At 35.1% G+C, this 20,668-nt stretch overlaps 1 protein-coding gene across 3 annotated transcripts in view; it reads right to left on the reverse strand.

Annotated features, from left to right (window-relative positions):
* Positions 1–20,668, reverse strand: part of LOC123864504 (neuroligin-4, Y-linked-like) — a 112,323-nt gene that overhangs the window by 8,013 nt on the left and 83,642 nt on the right. For 2 of the 3 annotated variants that reach the window (XM_045904985.1, XM_045904986.1), the window contains exons 4-7: positions 17,318–17,467; positions 10,367–10,567; positions 2,582–3,074; positions 1,089–1,179 (exon numbers count right to left, since the gene is read on the reverse strand). In XM_045904985.1, the coding sequence (XP_045760941.1) occupies positions 1,089–1,179; positions 2,582–3,074; positions 10,367–10,567; positions 17,318–17,467 (935 nt within the window). The remainder of the gene's footprint in view (positions 1–1,088; positions 1,180–2,581; positions 3,075–10,366; positions 10,568–17,317; positions 17,468–20,668) is intronic. The other variant, XM_045904987.1, reaches the window with a different exon arrangement.

The raw sequence follows: 20,668 nt of genomic DNA on the forward strand, positions 1-20,668 counted from the left end.
CATTTATTACCTGTTATCTCCCAAAAGTCTGGCACGCGCTGGCTCTTAGTCCAAGTGTCTTAACAGGGCTCTCTCCGTCACTCGTTTCATACAATCGTAGTTCCAATTTCATTTGAATATTAAGCAACCAAAGTCCATGAAATTTTGCAGACATATTCTAGAAACTAATATCTGTGTCTGTGGTGTTTTAGATTTTTCCAAAAATATGTAGTTTTAAAATTACAGGGGCTCAAAGATTTGTATGAAATTTTTTAAGACCGCGTAACTTTGAAACCGAATATTTTAACAGAAATCTGGAAAACCACAGACATAGATATTAGTTTCTAGAATATGTCTGCAAAATTTCATGGACTTTGGTTGCTTAATATTCAAATGAAATCGGAACTACGATTGTTGTATGAAACGAGTGACGGAGAGAGCCCTCTCAAGTAGGAAATTTACAGTTTATTTTAGAGTGAACAAAAAAACTGAAGTAAAAAGCTCCTCTATTTGTCAAAAAAATCAAAGTAAACTCGAACTTTAGAGTGAAGAAATCCTCTTCACTAAAAAAGTTAGATCTACACTCAAGGAACGGGAAAAGTTTGCGAAAAACTATCTCTTGTAGAGCTATGGCTACATTAGAAAAGGTACTATCTACGCATATAATATATCTAATCTAATAAAAACTCGAAATATTAAAAATGTAATAAAAATAGAAGAATATAAAATTTAGAAATCATCAATTTAGAGCTTTAAATTGAAAAAAATTCATATCAAAAATTATGCTTGGTAAATAAAATTAAATATAAACATTTACATACTACCAAAGTCCAAAACTTATATTCTTGTGTTGTATAACTTGCATAAATAATTATTATGGAAGAATCGGAAAACCCAATACCGACTCACATCAATTACACCAAAAAAACTCATAATTTCTTAACGCATTTGATTTAACTACACGTTTAATATCAAGAAGCAGAGAAAAAGAAAAATAAGTGTACTTAATCGTAGTAAGGTTGTGGAGGAGAAAATGTTGAGGTCCATTTTTGTGCAAAATTTTGGTTGTACACAGAAAATCTACTTAAACTTAATATAACTAAACAAACCTCTACCGTTCTTTCCCAATCGGTGTACTCGTTGACGATCGTGTAAAATATTTCACTCAGGTGGTATGTATAGGAATTCCTTACGTAGGTTCTGTAAAAAAAAAAGATTTCATTAATATTCTTTTATACTTTCTTAAACTTAGCTAACCCGGTGTATGACAACTAGCCCAAGCAGTATCTTTTTAACCCCCGACCCAAAAAGAGGGGTGTTATAAGTTTGACGTGTGTATCGTGTATCTGTCTGTGGCATCGTAGCTCCTAAACTAATGAACTAATTTTAATTTAGTTTTTTTTGTTTGAAAGGTGGCTTGATCGAGAGTGTTCTTAGCTATAATCCAAGAAATTTGGTTCAGCCGTTTGAAAGTTATCAGCTCTTTTCTAGTTACTGTAACTTTCACTTGTCGGGGCTGTTATAAATTTTTAATTTACACTTGTTATCAACATCACATCACGCGCTTAGTATGCGAGTTCTATGAAATACTGGCATGTGACGTCACAATATTTACACTATTGAGCATGGATCTTAGGGTAAATGATAAAGGGATTAAGCCATCGTCACGCACTTTTGAGAATATTATGGATAACTCATAGGGCTTTTCCTCACGATGTTTCCTTCAACTATAAAAAAAAGTCATTTAATTGCTTAAAACATACATAATTCCGGAAATTTGCATATTATAATATGTGGATGAATTTGTGGCATAAACTAGTTACAAATAATTAAGTAACCAAAAAAAAATTCGAAAGATAAAAACAACCATCGCTCGTTATTTGGATCAGCAGTTTTATGTCACACGCAAGCACTATCTTCCCGAAATTATCTTACGAGCAATCGCCCTCCCATTGTTTTATTATCCTTTAGGTTTACGAGATCCGATAAAATATGAATTATGAGTATCACACTGCCTTTAACACATCCCGGAAACGAAATACAGGGAATAAGGAAAAGACGACGACTATATTTGATAACTTCCCTGGCACAGTGGTGAGCGCTCCCGGGTACGATTCCCGGGAAAAATAATTTGATGAGAATGATAGAAATAAATCGATGATAATTAGATGATACCCGCAACGTTACCCGCGTGAAGATTTCAATCCCGCGGGAACTCTTTGATTTTCCAGGATAAAAAGGACTTATGTGTTAAGTCAGGGTATAAGCTTCATTTCAGCCAAATCCATCCAGTAGTTTTTGCTTGAGAGTAACACCACACACACACATACACACACACACACACAAACACACACATACATACTACGGCAGTGGCTAGTTACAACTCTACTGGTAAAGCCGTGCCGCTAAGCGACTTAGCGTTTCGGTACGATGCCGTGTAGAAATCAATGTATTTGGATTTAATAAAACTGCCATACCCCTTCCAACTTAGCCCGCTTCCATCTTAGACTACTTTATCACTTACCATCATGTGAGATTGCAGTCAAGGGCATAACCTATCTAAAGGACATCGTAAATAATCTTAGTAATTTCTATAACTAACCTCAGCATCCGATCTCTTTTTTCAGGTTCAATACCATTTTGAACATCATGCGCCGAAAACTTCCACAGTGCTTCACATGTCACTACACCGAACAACAAATCGTACTTATTTTGAAACAACCGTCTCCCACTATCACTTCTTTTTATATGAAAGTTATTGTGGTTCATGTTATTTAGAGGTCCAAAACTAGGGAAATCTGAACTTGAGTGTATCGTTAAAAAGTCCTTAGCAAAATCTGTTTTTATAACAACGCCATCCACAGATGGTCCAAAGGCTGTTAAAAAGTTCGGTGGAGATATGTCTATTGATAAAAGTTCTTCTATTGTTGCGTCTCGAAGACAGTCTACTATTACTTCGTGGTCTTTGGCGAGGTCCTCGGGTATGGTACAGTTCATGTGTTTTGCTAGTTTTAGAGAATAGTACACTGGGTCGTCGACTATTGCCCATGAGCTTAAAGCTGATCCTGATAAGAGTATGGCGCGGTGGAAAAGACCTGAAAAAGTGGAATGGTTAATAACTATTACTTACATCATCCACAGGTTGTCATTCCTTATAGTATTAGGCCAGAAATGTGGACAGTAGCCCTAAAAGAAAGAAAACCCTTGGGAAACAAACCATCAACTCCCGTTATCATCATGAGAACACGGGTCTCTTCTCAGAGTGAGAAGGGTTAAGGTCATAGTCTGCCACGCTAGCCCAATGCAGATTGGCAGACTTCACACACTTTTGAGTACATGGAGAACTCTTAGGTATGCAGGTTTCCTCACGATGTTTTCCTTCACCGTTAAAGCAAGTGATATTTAATATCTTAAATCGCACTCCGAAAAGTTAGAGGTGCGTGCCGGGGATCGAACCTACGACCTAGGAGGTGGACGTCCTAACTACCTTCTAGTTAAGCGGATGGGTTTTTAGGAATCCCGTGGGACCTCTTTGATTTTCCGGGATAAAAAGTAGCCTATGTCCGTTCCCAGGATATAAGTTAACCCTGTACCAAATTTCGTCAGAATTGGTCAAACTGTTGGGCTGTGAAAAGGTAGCAGACAGACAGACAGACGTTCGTTCGCATTTATAATATTAAGTACTAGAAGATGCCCAGGAATCCGTAAAACTACAGATACAGATATTTATTTTCAGAACGCGCCTACAAAATTTCATTGAGTTTGTTAAGTTAATATTCAAATGAGAATCAAACTACGCTCGTATGGAAAGTGCTGGAAAGTGCGCATTACTTCTCTTAAAGAAAAACTGAACAACAAAATTTTACCTATTAGTATAGATTTGTCATAAGTTAAATTAATGTTTCATATCAAAGGGCGTATTTTAGTAGAATCACATAATCGTATTAATTATAATTAATGAGATTCGATCTTATTCACGTGTAGAAACTAATTACTCCTTCGCAATCTGCTAAGCTAATTAATCTTGTATATTGCTTGAACAAGAATAATACATTTACCAAAACATGTGGAGTACTCGAGCTACTTACATAATGAAGTGATGAAAGTATCTTCTACTTAATTACATTTAAATAAAAAAATCTTTTTAGGGTTTGGTACCTCAAAAGGAAAAACGGATCCCTTATAGGATCACTTTGTTGTCTGTCTGTCTGTCCGTCGTGTCTGTCAAGAAACCTATAGGGTACTTCTCGTTGACCTAGAATCATGAAATTTGGCAGGTAGGTAGGTCTTATAGCACAGATACAGGAATAAATCTGAAAAACGCGAATTAGTGGTTACATCATTAAAAAAAAAAAAAAAAATGTGTTTCAATTTTCAAATAAAGATAATTATACCAAATGGGGTATCATATGAAAGGGCTTTATTTTTACATTCTAAAACAGATTTTTTTTTTATGTGTAATAATTTTTGATTTATCGTGCAAAATGTTGGAAAAGATACCCGAGTACGGAATCCTCAGTGCGCGAGTCTGACTCGCACTTGGACGGTTTTTTTTCTATAATCTAATCCATTAACAGAATTGGGTATCGCAACAGGTTGAAATAGCAATCGGGGAGGAAACACCCCGCACAGTAGCCCCCGTGCTAACCCGTTGCGGGCGAGCGCGGGTGACGTGCGGGTGTACGGGGCGCCCGCGTCCGCCCGCCTCATACTCCGATTGCCATCTCAACCTGTCGCGGACTATACTTTATCATTACACTAAGGGCCTGTTTCAGAACCGCCAGGTTTTTATCTATCAGATAAATTTGATATTTTGACAGATTACCAATACAAAAACTGTCATAATGTCAAAATTCGTTAGTGTTAACAATTAAACTCTCAGATAGTAAAATCAACCCGTATAATGCAATGTAAATCGGTCGGAGCGCAAACAGCAACTGAAGCTTGTCGTTCCACGCCACGTCCTCGCCCTAGCGCCATCTTTTTCGTCTCGATGGAGGGGGCTCTGACGTCACGACCACAGCATAACCACCAACACCAAGCAACACAGAACGTGAGAACGAGGTGTTGCCAACACGGCCATGCTGCATGGTGCCCGCCCCGGGCACCCCACGAGTCGGGATAAAATTACTGCAAAATAAACAACCGTTAACACCTGATTCACATTACCTACTTGTAAGGATCCTTCCTAACTTCCTAAGGAATATTGCCCATTCATTGTCACTTATCACTTCACAATCATACGACAGCTCGCAACTTAACAAGACACCTCCACTATGTACTCGTAAGATCCAGGAATATTGTCCATTCGTTATCACTCATCACAACAACAGCTTTCAATTTAAAGAACAAAACAACCGCATCTAAAGGGACTTTGCCACACTTAGGGGACCAGATTTGTCGTAGTTGAAAACCAACTGCACTTAAAGAGCGTTTCGCTCACTTAAATGCAGCAAGTTGGTCAAGACCACTTGCACTTAAAGAACATTTCGCTCACTTAAGCGTACCAAGTTGGTGAAGACCACTTGAAGATCACTTGCACTTAAAGAACATTTCGCTCACTTAAGTGTACCAAGTTCACCTTCAAGTTCCAAGCATCATAGAAGACCACTTGAAGACCACTTGCACTTAAAGAGCATTTCACTCACTTAAGCGTACCAAGTTCGCCATCAAGTTCTAAGCATTATAGAAGACCACTTGAAGACTACTTGCACTTAAAGAGCATTTCACTCACTTAAGCGTACCAAGTTCGCCATCAAGGTCAAGCATCGTAGAAGATCACTTGAAGACCACTTGCACTTAAAGAGCATTTCACTCACTTAAGCGTACCAAGTTCGCCTTCAAGTTTAAGCATCGTATTCCAATGTGATATTTTATATTCATGGTACAATATTCCCAATTATCTTTCGAATATTTTATCAAAGTTCAAGCTTCGTATCCCAGTGTGATATCTTATATCCATGGTGCAATATTCCAACTAATTAATCTTCCAAAATTTTATCACGGCTCGCTGTATCAATTATGTTGCTATACATACTTAATTTTAAATAGATTACTCAACATAATACACAAGGTAGCCTTGCCAACACGGTTTTTAATACTCCATGAATATTCTTTAAAGAAGCAATGCATTAGCACTCACGATTAAAATCAGATCATACCTCTTTACTAAATCTCAAAATTCTTTACTAAATTCTGAACACATACTCAATGCCATAGCATCGTGCACCCACACAGTGCTCCGACACTATTCATCCACGTATGCAATCACCACACTATCTTTATCTACCGCGCATCCACGCAAGGGATCACCGGTGCATACAATCATATTTGATCTCATCCATTTTATTTTAACTATCAATGATTTATTATTATAAACGGATCATTTGATTGTAAAGCTGGTGCTATCAAAGTTAACTTTAAATAATTATTATCATACTAAAACTATCACTTTTTAAACTAATCAATATCTTAACTGCAATTATATTAATGATTTCACTAGTTCACTGCATTATTAATTACGAGGGTTGGTCACCAAATATAATCTTATAACCCACAAACTATTTTAATTCATGAATTACTCTAGTATCAAACAATAATAATAATTGGTATTTCATATTCCATATATGCAAATATTAATTACGCTATCTCAAATAATTATTAGGTTAATTAAAAATGATAAACAGAGAGTCATGGATTATGAGCGACACCGATGCATGCCACTGCCAAAACCAAGACTTTCTTTTTAACTCATTCATCTGTCCATTCACGCAGGGAATTCATCTACTGCCACTGTATGCTATCGAATATTTCTATTCGCACAATATACTCTTACTGTCACTCTTTATTATTTTCGGCCTGTCCTGATTATAGCACAGAATTGCAGCTGAGAGCATAAAAATGTTGCATTTGTCTACCCTCTCAAGTTAATAATACCCACTTAGCTATCCGGACAAGAATATTTCTTTGTTCAACGCAAATGTGAAGCTTTTACCCAAATTTGTAATATTAGGTATTAACTACCAACATAAATCATAGTTATTTTTTTTTTTAAATATTATTCTAATTTGCATTATTAATGATATACTATGACTTTACAAACTAAATAAAGCTTCATTATCATACTATACACACCACAATCCGTAATTATTATTTGTTTTTGAAGCAGGTACACATCAAATGCAACAAATTTTTGAATTGAACAGACTACAGGCAATAGTTCTAACTCTGAAGAGAAATATTACTTTCATCGTTACTAGTCTGTCTGTGTCTATTTTATTAAAATATAATGTACAATCCTTTTACCTTCGTTCTAGTTCAATCTAATCGACTTGTACATGTATACAAAACGGTTCTCTGTTTGGATGGACAAAAAATAGCTAAAATGCTTTCAGAGGTCAATGTGTATACGAGTCTACTACTACTACATTACTTTTCTCGGGGATAAACCAAATCGGATCACTCTGTTACATTCCGTCCAAGCAAGTTATTACTCCCTAGTACCCAATAGGTACATACCTATAACGTAAAAATAAATTCGCTTAACGCAATTGAATCAAAAGGAATGTTAACACATTTTTTTTTTATTACCCTTTTGTAATTCTGCTAAAAACCCTTGTATCAACAAAAAAATTCAGCTTTATCTTTAAATAGAAACCTTACGTAAAATTATTCATCTTGTATGCCAAAAGTACGCCCTAATATTATAACGATCTAGTCAAACATCATATTGTAATGCATGGTAAATTATTTTGACGATTCAAAAGCATTTGTAAAAGTTTACTTGAATTATTATATCATATTCTATTCTAGTCTAGTCTATTCTATTCTATTGTATATTGAATAGTATATCGAAAAGGGGATGCCTATGTCGATGAGCACGCAGAATATAAAAAATAAAACTTAAACTTCATATGTAAATAATCTTTACTGTAATAATTTAAAGTTATTATCTATCTAATTAATTATTTACTTAGGTAGCACTAAGGTAAACCTGTACAGTACTTATTTAAAACTGCAACAAAGGCTCTTTTTTAAATATTTACTGATTTAAATAACCTGTATAGCAATAATAATAGATAAAACAAAAGAAACATTATTTAAACAAAACTAAAAAAAAATGGCTAATCCAAAAATGTTACTACAGTGTGCATGAACTATTGAATGAATATACCTCAATAATATGATAATACGATATAAGAAGATTGTAATAACTTTGTTAACCACTTTTTATTTGTAAGTACTTTTTTTAAAGTCTGATTAGTTATAATAGGACATAATTTGAAAACTCCCATAATCTTTATTTATATGTGACCTTTTTATTTTATTTTTATTTAATGACCATATAATTAATTCATAATTTTTGCTATTCATATTTCATAAGAATTGTAATATTACCTTTGATTATTTACATATGTTTTACTTTGCAACGCCCCAACGGGGCTTCATGTTGTAATATTATGATATTTTTTTATTTATGATGTAAGACATGAATGCAAATAAAGAAAGAATAAAGAATTACCTCTATAAAGATACGAAAATTCTAAAAATAAGTCACTCGTATGCGCTCCAAACTTGTATTCCTATCAGGAAAATAATAACAGGATATATACACTCCCAATTATGCTTTAAAAGAAGAACAATTACGAAAACTTCCCTAAAAACTAGTATTATAAACGTATGGATGTTATTACTTACCCACACAATTATTCAATGTAGATAATATGAAGTACTAAAATGGATACTTGATATCATGTGCGTAAGTACCTACCATTGTAAATGTAAATAGCTGTAATTCCTGATATCTAAAAGACTGTTATGCTCTTTATTGATAAATAAATGTTTTTAAACTGAAATCCCTTTACTAACGATTTTGATATGCGCGGACAACTACTTCCGGTATCCATAAACGCCTCGTGACATGTATCAAAAATATACACTTTTTAACCCCATATATTATGTAAAATTTACTTACAATTAATATAATAACTTATTATTATAACATTAATATTGACATTTAATTAAGAGACATGTTACCATAGAAATTAATTCACTTTTTGGTCTCATCAGGATTATTTGTACGGATTATTCCTGATGAGTATTAAATATTTGCATGCTTATGAAGTAGAATATGAAGGTCGCTACTTAGTTATAATTTTGAACTCAACAACTGATATTCAGCAAATAAATAAATTTCATTTCATTTCAGTATACGAGTTCGGGATTGGTTATCATGATTTATATCTGAGCTAACATTTCACCTAAGACATTCTTCGATTACTTTTACCACTACCACTATAACATTTTAACTTGTTCGTCACGTATACTACCCACATGTTTAATATTTTTATTATAAAAACTTCTATGTAAATAACTAGCTCAATCGTCACACGTTTTTAAATTATTATCTTCTAAGGACGTATATTACTGATGCTACTATAATAATTGACCCACTATAATTTAAATAATATTTTGTTCGAAAAAAAGTTGAGACAAACGTGAATTTAACATTTAGTTCCAAAATAAAATTCGAACAAACTAAAAGTTAACCATTTTAAAAAACATATTCCTTTGAATTTGGAACTAAAAGACAATTTCGTTTACCGATCACTATTCCCACGAGGACCACTTATAGACTGTACGCAATATTAAATTGTGCCAGACTTTTAGCTGATACCTTCAACTTAGTTTAGTAACGAATTATCTCACCTGACTATACAAAAGTTTGAGAATACGATTTAGTAATTTAAACCATATTCACTTAATCTTTAATAATTATTCAAAGTACTCACAGTTTCGGTATCTTTACGAGATACCTTATTACGTTTCCATCGCGGCCGACGGTGTCCTGGCACTTGAAGACCTCTAGGTGGAAAAGTACGTTTGCGTTTCGACCGATTTTTCCTCAAAGCGTAAGTTACTACACACTTCTGATGTTAACAATTAAACTCTCAGATAGTAAAATCAACCCGTATAATGCAATGTAAATCGGTCGGAGCGCAAACAGCAACTGAAGCTTGTCGTTCCACGCCACGTCCTCGCCCTAGCGCCATCTTTTTCGTCTCGATGGAGGGGGCTCTGACGTCACGACCACAGCATAACCACCAACACCAAGCAACACAGAACGTGAGAACGAGGTGTTGCCAACATTAGCTATGTTAATCATGAATAATATCCCCTTTCCACTACTAAGCGTAAAAATTGTGCTAGGTGTAGGTACGACAATAGTGTAACGGGTGGGGTTTGTACCGCCGACCTTTCGGATTTCAGTCCGCTCCTTAACCGTTGAGCTATTGAGTTTCTATGTATAAGTCAAGGTCAAAGTCAAAATCATTTATTCAAAGTAGGTACTATTGTACTCCTTTTGATGGTTAAAATTGTTAAATACCTGGCATGACAGTCGGTGATATCATCAAGAAGTTGATACAAGCAGCACCAGACCCGTGGCCCATCAGGGTGATGTTCGTAGGGTCACCACCGAATAACGCAACGTTTTGCTGCACCCAATGTAGTGCTGCTATCTGGTCCATTAACCCGTAGTTGGCAACCCTGGCCTTTAGGTGTGGAGAAGGATTCGCGTTGAGGAAACCTGCAATTTATTGCTATGCTATAGAATAAGATCATGGTTATAGGCGTAACGCATACTGAGTAGGTTAATGCGGTAGTGGAGTAGTGGGGGAGGGGTGAGAGAGGGGTGCCTCTCAGAGAGGCAATGCTTAGGTCATAGTCCACTACGCTGGCAAAATGCGGTTCGGCAGTTTTCATACACCACCAGATTATTATGGAGAAAATAATCACGCTGTGAAATTTCGTAGTGCGAGCTTATTCCTATAGTTCCTTTCTAACATTTTAATGCGGAACCCCGAAAATTGGTTTCAGCCGCCGTAAATCACAGAATAATGCACAATGGCAACTTCTTATCTAATTTAATATCCAAATCCTATACATAATAAAGTAGTTCAAGTAATATTTCCTCTCCACACGTACTCGGGTCGAATACCAAATGGAATATCGACGCAGTATTGGCAAGTGAAAAATTTCACCCCCTAACCTCATAATTTACACCGCCCAAACCAAACTTCAGCGTCGCCCGCTACGTAAGTATTGAAAGTGCAAATTACAACATTTTTCTTGATATACGACGTTTCTTGATTTTCTAATTTCTTAAGAGGGGTCTCTCCGTCACTCGCTCCATACAAACGTAGTTCGTCTCTCATTTGAATACAAACCAATCATACTCAATTGAATTTTGTAGAAACGTTCCGGAAACTAATCTTTCTGTTAAAATATTCGGTTTCAAAGTTACGCGGTCTTAAAAATTCACATACAAATCTTTGAGCCCCTGTAATTTTAAAACTACATATTTTTAGAAAAATCTAAAACACCACAGGCAAAGATATTAGTTTCTAGAATATGTCTGCAAAATGTCTGCATTTCATGGACTTGGGTTGCTTAATATACAAATGAAATTGGAACTACGATTGTATGGAGTAAGTGACGGAGAGAGCCCTGTTAACGTATGTCTTTTTTAGTTTGAGGACTTTTTGAGGGCTGATCTTTTGTCGTTCGACAAAATGTCAATTTACATAAATAAAACCAAGTTATACCACCGAGTAGTGAAGTGATAATTATATTAAACCACCCGTGCGAAGCTAGAGTGAGTCAGCTAGAAGGTAATTCAATAAAGAAAATTCCTTGCAATTTTATAAAAATTCTGCTTTATTGAAAGAAAATCTACTCTATTTGTATGAGGTTTTCTGTTTAGAAATACATAGTAGGAAAGCTGACGCATTCGTTTTTCAATAGGGTTAGAACAAGTTTATTTATCTCGACAACGTTGATAGATTTCGAGCATCGAATCATAATAACAATAGCTTGGAAAACAGTAGGTACCTACTACTAATTTGTATATCACAAAATTTCCGATCTAGATTTATAGACATAAACTTGGGCCTGAAAATAAGGAAATTAAGTTTTAACGTCATTTATACACAGTAAACAGATAATATAACAATCGATTACTACAAAAATAGAATTACATAAATTATATACCAAATGAATTGCCAAATATTCTTATAATTATAATAATATTTTCACATTCCGAAAATGTACATTTTGAAATGTATATCTCGAAATCTATCAACGTTATCGAAGTGTGCAAGTTCGTACTAAGCCCACAAGCAAACACCGTGCAAGTTGAAAACCGCCAATCCTGTGAAATTCGATTTCAGAGATCTCCCCCAGTTTACTTATCGAATCACAAGCAACATTGGATTCACTTGCAGTACAGCTTTCAATGGCCATCTCATTTCACGGATAGAAGCCAAGTAATATAATTTAGTGCCTTCGCACATGACTACATTATCACGCGCCGTCCAGGGTCACCTGATGTTAAGTGATTACCGCCACCCATCAACATTTGCAGCACCAGAGGTACCGCCGATGCGTTGCCGGCTTTTCAGGAATGTGTTGGTCCGCCCCTTGAATAACCCCACGTTGTAATCTAGTGGGAATCTGTATTTTATCTTCGGTCATGTATATCAACGGTTTAGTCGTACGCTTTATTAACGTGGATATATTTGCTTTCCAATTTCACCCCTATTTGCATTTATAATATGCGCTCGGATAACTTGTTCAGACGATTCAAAGGGTGCTTTAAGAATCCGTAGCAAACAGAAATTCAATACAAAAACGTAAATGAATAAATAGTAAACTGTGGGGAGATTATAGGTATTGTTTATTAGTTGATGCCCGCGGGCTTCGCCCGTGTGGATTTCGGTTCTGTAAATCCCGTAAGAACTCTTTGATTTTCCGGGAAAGTAGCCTATGTCCTTCCCCGGGATGTATCCCAAGTCTGTACCAAATTTCATTAAAATCGGTTCAGCGGTTGGGACCTGAAAACGTAGCAGACAGACAGACACACTTTCGCATTTATAATATTAAGTATGGATTAGATAAGATGATGCCCGTGACTTCATCCATAATGAGATGGCCTTGCCATCCGTCATACGGTTTTGTGACTGTCGGAAATTTGAAGCCTTGCTCTTAAAAACAAAAATCTCGCACGAAAAGAAATAAATTAGTTAAGATTCTGAGTAATTGTAGGAAAGGAAGTATAAAAAACAAAAGGGCAAAATAAATTGCTCTAAAGCTAAATTGCGTTAGGGTCGGTCATAAATTAGATAAAAGTCGTAAATTTTAACTTAGAAATCTCTACAAGTGTACAAAATTGTAATCACGTGTTATGAGAGTGGTCTAGACAAGGCAAGGGCGTGAGAAAGTAAAAGGTACGGCCCATTAAGGGAAGTTTGAAATACATTTTATTTTCAGCCAATTAGCCATCAGCTAGGGTAATTCTGTGCGCAAGAGTGAACCAATCAGAAACCGAAATTTCGCTGGGTTTTTTTTTTCATTTCAGATCATGGGCGTAGACAAACATATCCGTGTGGACGTTTTAAGTCTACACTGGGAACGAGAGAGGGACATTCGATTGAGGTCTGGCTCAACGTGCAGTAGAGCCTAACAGTGAATATTAAGTGTAGAAATATATTGAAATTGTGTAGTTTAATAATAGTAAATTATAAATAGAATAAAATAGTGTGTATCCGGACCAGCAGAAGCTGATATATGGTGATGTACTAATTTACATTTAATTTTAAACTAGATTATTTGAAAATCAGTTCCAAAAAATCTTGAGTATAGAATTACCTCACAAACTAAACTAGAGATGGTATTTGAGATATTAGGAGGTGTTACAATATTGTGTATAGCTATTAGATTTTGAATCCGAAATTAGAGAAATGGGACATTTCTCTTTGTGGAACTAAGATTCAAATATATCTAGAACAAATAATGAATATATTATAATTTATACATAATGTGTGTTCTTAGACTTTTCTTTGTCATGTGTAGGGTTAGATTCATAGAATAATTAAAATTTATGGCATGTGTGTACCTATTTAGGACATAAGGTTATACATAATATCTAAAGCCGAAAGGGTTTTTCGTTTGAATGTTTGCTTTTCCCTTTCAATAATTAGTATGGCTTAGGAAGCAAATATTCGGCCGGGAATTAATTATTGTAATAAAGTTACTTAATTTCCAGTCTAAATAATAAGTTCAGTTTCTCTTCTTTTTTTTTCTAAATACTCAACTGTATGAGTAAATAAACAATTATTTACCAGAAATAAATGCACTTGGGTATAACTATCATCTTTTATTTTGCTATATTTAGATACATTTCCTAGACATTTAATAATGGAGATTCAATTTGTTTGGAGGCTAGGCTAACATATTATAATATTAACAAAGCCATAGATACAAAGAAACCATGTGTCGAACTAACTCGAACTCCAATATTAAGATTTTCTCATATGACCCATTTACCAATCACAATTCCTACTATTAAGTAAAATTTAGGCTAGTTTTTTTTCAGCAATTCATCTATTTATAATACTAGCTCTTATTCAGCATTAAATAGGGAATAAAATTGAATTAGCAGTCTAATGCAGTCTGATGGAATGACATTTGTCGTTACAATTATTGATTTGGTAGAAAAATTACTCAATAGCTAAAATAAGGTGGTGTGCTATAAACTACTAGCTACCGCGGTATAAACATCGTCTTCATCAACATGAACAGCTTTCACCGGCTCACTACTGAGCGCGGACTTCATAGAGAACTCTCGATCAAGTTTTCCTTCATCATATGGTATTTTATACCATTATGTGAAATTCTCACGATGGTTTTTCCTTATACTTTTATTATCACAAAACGATTAGTACTAATATACCAAGAATGCTCTCCACTACTAAAGATAATAGGGTTGGCTGGGTTCGAATCCCAGGCTAAAGACACCTTAAAGTGAACTTGTCGAGGATACTTTCGAGTAACAGCTAAATTTCATCTACCTACTAAAATACCCTGAACGAGACAATGGAATACACGCTGCCTCCGGAGGACAGATGGCGAGGCAGGTAGGTACCTTTTTTTTTATGGTGTACCGATCTTTCCCATCTTAGTCTTAGATCTTTTAGTTCTTTTTAGGTAACATTATCTGTTAAAACCGACGCCAGCTGAATTTGTGAATCACCGAGTTTTGATAAGATAAAAATACTAGTTTTGCTGTACTTTGTAATTTCTTTGCTTGATATTTTATGGTACATGGTTGATTGGTGACGTACCAACAGCGAGATTCCGGCACAAAGCAAACACGTCATGTCTTTATACAGCTGGACTCTCCGAACTAATAAATTGGCCAATTTATTGACAATCAATCAAACAAATATATAAATATACAAAAATACCATAGTTTTGGGGCGAGCCCAGAGCTCATTGAAAAGAACCTAGGTTTCCGTACCTAGGCAATTGAAAACGCTTCGCAGCGAAAATAGGAGAGTCCAATTGCTGAGCCCCACATAACATGGATCAAGGCTGAATTTCAGCGTAGGTATTTCCCCCGTGCTTAAGGAATGCCGGTTGGTCTCAAACCGATGGCCTAAATAAGGCAAATACACGTATCAACTGATTTTCCACACTAACAGGACGTTCTAAATTAGCAGATCTCTCCACTCATTATATCTATTTTGAGGAACTGAAATATTACATTAATTTTTTTTATAATTCAATCCGTGTAAACCTGTTAGCTGGTTGAGAAGTCTACGTGTTCACCCAACGTACTGTACCAATTAATTACTTGTAAATAACTCATGACTTAAATACCTAGGTGTTTCTATAATTCAGCTGAGTTTATTTCTTATTTTTATCTCCTCATAATGCCTAATCTTAACCACTAGTATAGACGATCACAGCGTACCATCACAATAAGGACCATCTGGGTTTTAAAAATCCCGTCGGATTTATTGATTTCCGAGATAAAAAGTAGTCTACACCTTTCACTTCATTAAATGATTAATTATTTGTGGTATGTTTATTGTGTTTTATATATTATGTGTTGGATCAAAAAATAAATCTTATTCTATTCTATTCTAAATGTGGGATTTAGTCAGCTTCTGCCCTCTTAGAACTTAATATACAGATATGGACTGCAAGCTGACAGCAAAGTTCCAATTGGCTTGCAGTACAAATGCAGTCCGTCTATAAAGACCCAACTGCATCATTACTTTTTAACCCCCGACCCAAAAAGAGGGTTGTTATAAGTTTGACGTGTGTATCTGTGTATCTGTCTGTGGCATCGTAGCTCCTAAACGAATGAACCGATTTTAATTTAGTTTTTTTTTTGTTTGAAAGGCGGCTTGATCGAGAGTGTTCTCAGCTATAATCCAAGAAAATTGGTTCAGCCGTTTGAAAGTTATCAGCTCTTTTCTAGTTACTCTGACCTTCACTTGTCGGGGGTGTTATAAATTTTTAATTTTTACACTTGTTATTCCTTAAATTCGCAGTCATATGCACCGAAAAAATAAATCAAATAACCTGCGTTAAGTTTTTTTTTTAAGTATGGGAAATAAAATATTAATAAAATACGGATTGTGAAAATAAAACGTCTCCTTTGCCAATAAGTTTACAACACGTCCCAGCTCGACTAATGAGTCTGTTCGTTCCCAGAAAATTATCTTAATTAGACCAATTGGGAATATTTTATTCCGAGCCGCAAGTTTATTTCGCTTTGGGAGACAAATTCAGACATTTATTTAATGGGGCTTGACACTTGAAAATTTAATAATACAGTTATTACAGTCGCTCAAAATAATGGGTGGTAGAATAAGATTAGCGAAATTAAAGAGGCCTTTGGGAGGCTGAGTACCTATTTTACTTCTTATCTTAATTGTTCCTACTAATATTTACTGCTTCTTGAAGTTAGTTTAAAATAATAGATTTTTGTATTTCAAATATAGTATCGTGCCCTTAGACCAAAAGAGTTTCAACTCAAAAATCTCGCCTTTTGAGATAATCTCATTTTCTCATTCCTGACTTTATTATTTGTAAGGGAATAAAACTGTGGTAGCTGCATTGGTCTATTTCCAAAACACAACAATTCCTCCCATATCTTTTTTTTTCAACTTTAATATGTAAATTAAGTTTATTTATTTTTTTAAGTGGTTTTTTGAGTTTTTATTTTTGATTTCAGATTTAATTTTTGAAAGTACATCAGAGAAAGGTTTAAATTTAATTATCATATTTTGTAATTTTGTCGTAAAATGAGTTAGTAAGTAAATAAAACAGCATCTGTAGCACTTTTTTGAAACACTTCAATAAAGATGGTGGGCTGAAAAAAGCTGTTCTGTTTTGCGGCTATTTTAAATACGAACGAATGTAAAAACCCAGCGAGTAACTGTCGATATGTATGTCCACAAATATTGGCAGTACTAATTTGACTCACCCAAGACTCCGAGCCTGTAGTTCAACGTGACAACAATGAGGTCGGTATAGCTCGCCAGAACAGCGCCGTCGTACGGGTTGCCCGAACTCAGCGAGTAACTGTCGCCGTGTATGTACACCAATACTGGCAGTGCTAATTTGGTTTCATCCACTGAAATAAAACTTAGTATTAAAATTTCAATAATGGCACATTACACTGATATTATAAAGGTGAAAGGCGTGTTTGTGTGTGTATTTGTGTGTGCATGTGTGTGTTTGTGCATGTGTATGTGCGTATTGGTGCGTGCGTGTGTATGTGTGTGTGTGTGTGTGTGTGTGTTTGTCTAGTTTGTTAGGTAGGTAGTAGGGACTCTTTCACGCAAAAACTACTGGAAGGATTTGGCTTTTGGAACACACAAATTTTGTTTGGTATGATCCATTTTATACGCCCTATAATAATACGCCTAATGGGTCGTACCAAACAAAATGCATGCAAATTGTTAATAACAAGTGTAAATTAAAAATTTATAACACCCCCGACAATCCAAAGTATTTGAGTTTTCCAAAACATCATTTTCAAATAAATAATTATGTATTTAGGCAACGTCCATCTTGACAGCTTGACATTTGTCAATTGACATAATATTAAGAACCTAATGGTTATCTAACCTTCTTTTCTACAAGAAAACTAGAAAAAAGCTGATTACTCTTAAACGGCTGAACCAATTTTTTTGGATTATAGCTAAGAACACTCTCGATCAAGCCACCTTTCAAACAAAAAAAACTAAATTAAAATCGGTTCATTCGTTTAGGCGCTACGATGCCACAGACAGATACACAGATACACAGATACACAGATACACAGATACACAGATACACAGACACACAGATACACAGATACACACGTCAAACATAAACTTATAACACCCCTCTTTTTGGGTCGGGGGTTAATAAACATAGTTTAGAACATGAATGGTGATAATACAATTTTGCATTCAATATTATAATTGAACATGTCGCCACTTTCTCTGTTCGTAAAGGATAGCAATAATTAAATTTATTGGCTCTTGTGACCAACAAATGAGCACAGATAACTTTATCAACATGAATTCTAATTTAATATACAACCATTGGACAAGATTGAATTATAATATAATACACTTTGTATTCCAAAACAAAGTTATTGAACATGTTATACAAACTACAAAGTCGCTTCCTCACAAAGAAAATGCACAAGATACCTGAATCCGTAGCATTTTCAGGTGCTATAAGTCATTCGAGCAATCTTGTTACCTTGCATCTTAGAGCTCATATGACAGTGTTAAACAACTGTACATTATGTATCTATTTAATAACATCTAAATGTAAAAAAAAAATGTTTCTGCAAATAATAATCTTGTATCTTGTATCTGTACCTACTTCTTATAAAATACTAGAGGATGCCCGCGATTTCACCCGCGTGGATGTAGGTTTTTGAAGATCCCGTGGGAACTGTTTAGTTTTCCGGGATAAAAAGTTGACTATGTCAATAACATGGACGCAAGCTACCTCGCTACCTTTCACACAAATCTGTTGAGCGGATGGGTCTTTAGGAATCCCGTGGGAACTTTTTGATTTTCCGGGATAAAAAGTAGCCTTTCTCCGTCCCCGGGATATAAGCTAACTCTGTATCAAATTTCGTCAGAATCGGTTAAAATGTTGGGTCGTGAAAAGGTAGCAGACAGACAGACACACTTTCGCATTTATAATATTAGTATGGATAGTTGGTCATAAGTCTACCTAGTCCCTATCTAAATCATTGATAACCCCTAGTCCCCTTACTATTACTTATTATAAATGCGAAAGTGTGTATATGTGCGATTTACTAGTATCTGACATTTTCATGGCCTAATCTTGAAGTCACTCACACCTTTCATCACTGCTTCGTATTTTATCTGATACTGATACTCCATAAATCCAAATACGTTCAAGTATTTAGAAGTTATGATGGCAGAAAAAAACACATTGATATTACGTCATGAACCTTGAAAACATTACACCTCTTTTTTCGGACAGTCGTGTAATAAGAATCGATTCTAATTTAATCCTTGACGAGATTCGGTATGGAAAATATTGTAGCATACAGACATACTAAGGCTTCTTTAAATTCCAAAAATTATCTACTCCCACGTAGGTATCAATATCAACAGAAAATAATTATAAGAGGCTAAATATGCCAAGCGAACAGCAACATTAGTTCTCAATAAATAAATTATAGAATCCAATTTCAGACTATCGTCACAGAGAAAGGATAGTTATTGTCTATTCCCCATCACTCGCTTTATACGGATTCATGATTTACCCACACTATCTCCCAGACAACCCAATCCTTCATGTCAGCCCATTTCACGTCGGATGACGTCATCTATATTGCTGACGTACTCACAAATTGAACAGGGTCCGATGAGCACCGAAATTGACATAACTGTCAATTCGCTTGAATGATTTAATACTAAACATGTTAATATGGCTTCACTATTGGGAATCGGTAAATGATTTTAGTAAGGCCCATGTCCAGCAGTGGACGTCCACAGGCTGATGGTGATGATAATGAAATGATTCGTTGTATCGCGAATTGTATGGCCGGTGGCAATCGCAATGGTTGGCACGGATCTAGGTTTTTGAAAACCCCACGGGGACTCCTTGTTTTTATGGGATATACTCGTACCTAATACACCACAGGGAGGACTAATTGTTGTCACAGAATGCTTCGTCTGCCAGGTGATTTGCAAAACTTACTTATTTTTATTTCCCTCCCCATTCATTATATACTATATGTATCTATTAATTTATTGAATATTGATAGTGAGTCGTACCATGACTGAAGTGCCCACTTGTGATAAAACTTGTTGAAGTAAGCTTTAGCAACTCATTCGTTACCTGAAAAGTACCTTAAATACTGTGTAAACACTAATGGCAAGATAACTTACTGAAATTGACTTGCTGCAAGTATTCAAACCATGCACGTCATTTCCCAAAGATTTTGAAAAAAATAATTCGCTTTTAGTACAGAAAAATTAAATCAATAGCAAATTCAAATGGTAAATTAAAAAAAAATTAATGTACCTACCTCCAGCTTTACACAAATTGGCTAGATAATTTCGCCTTAAAACTGCGACGAAATAGGCCAGTTATAGACACCTTAATATTATTAAAAGGTAAAAGACAGCATAGCTGAAATATTCTTGATGATATTTTAAACTAAGTTATCTAAGCTTGGAATCTGGAGACCAACATAAGATTCTAAGAACTCCTATAAGATCAATGAGGACGACATCACAGGAAAAGTTTTTAGGTATAATTTATATAGGTTCAAAGGATGAATTCTAAGTTC

The sequence above is a fragment of the Maniola jurtina genome, chromosome 4 (genome assembly GCF_905333055.1).
Source record: "Maniola jurtina chromosome 4, ilManJurt1.1, whole genome shotgun sequence".
Classification (NCBI taxonomy): domain Eukaryota; kingdom Metazoa; phylum Arthropoda; class Insecta; order Lepidoptera; family Nymphalidae; genus Maniola; species Maniola jurtina.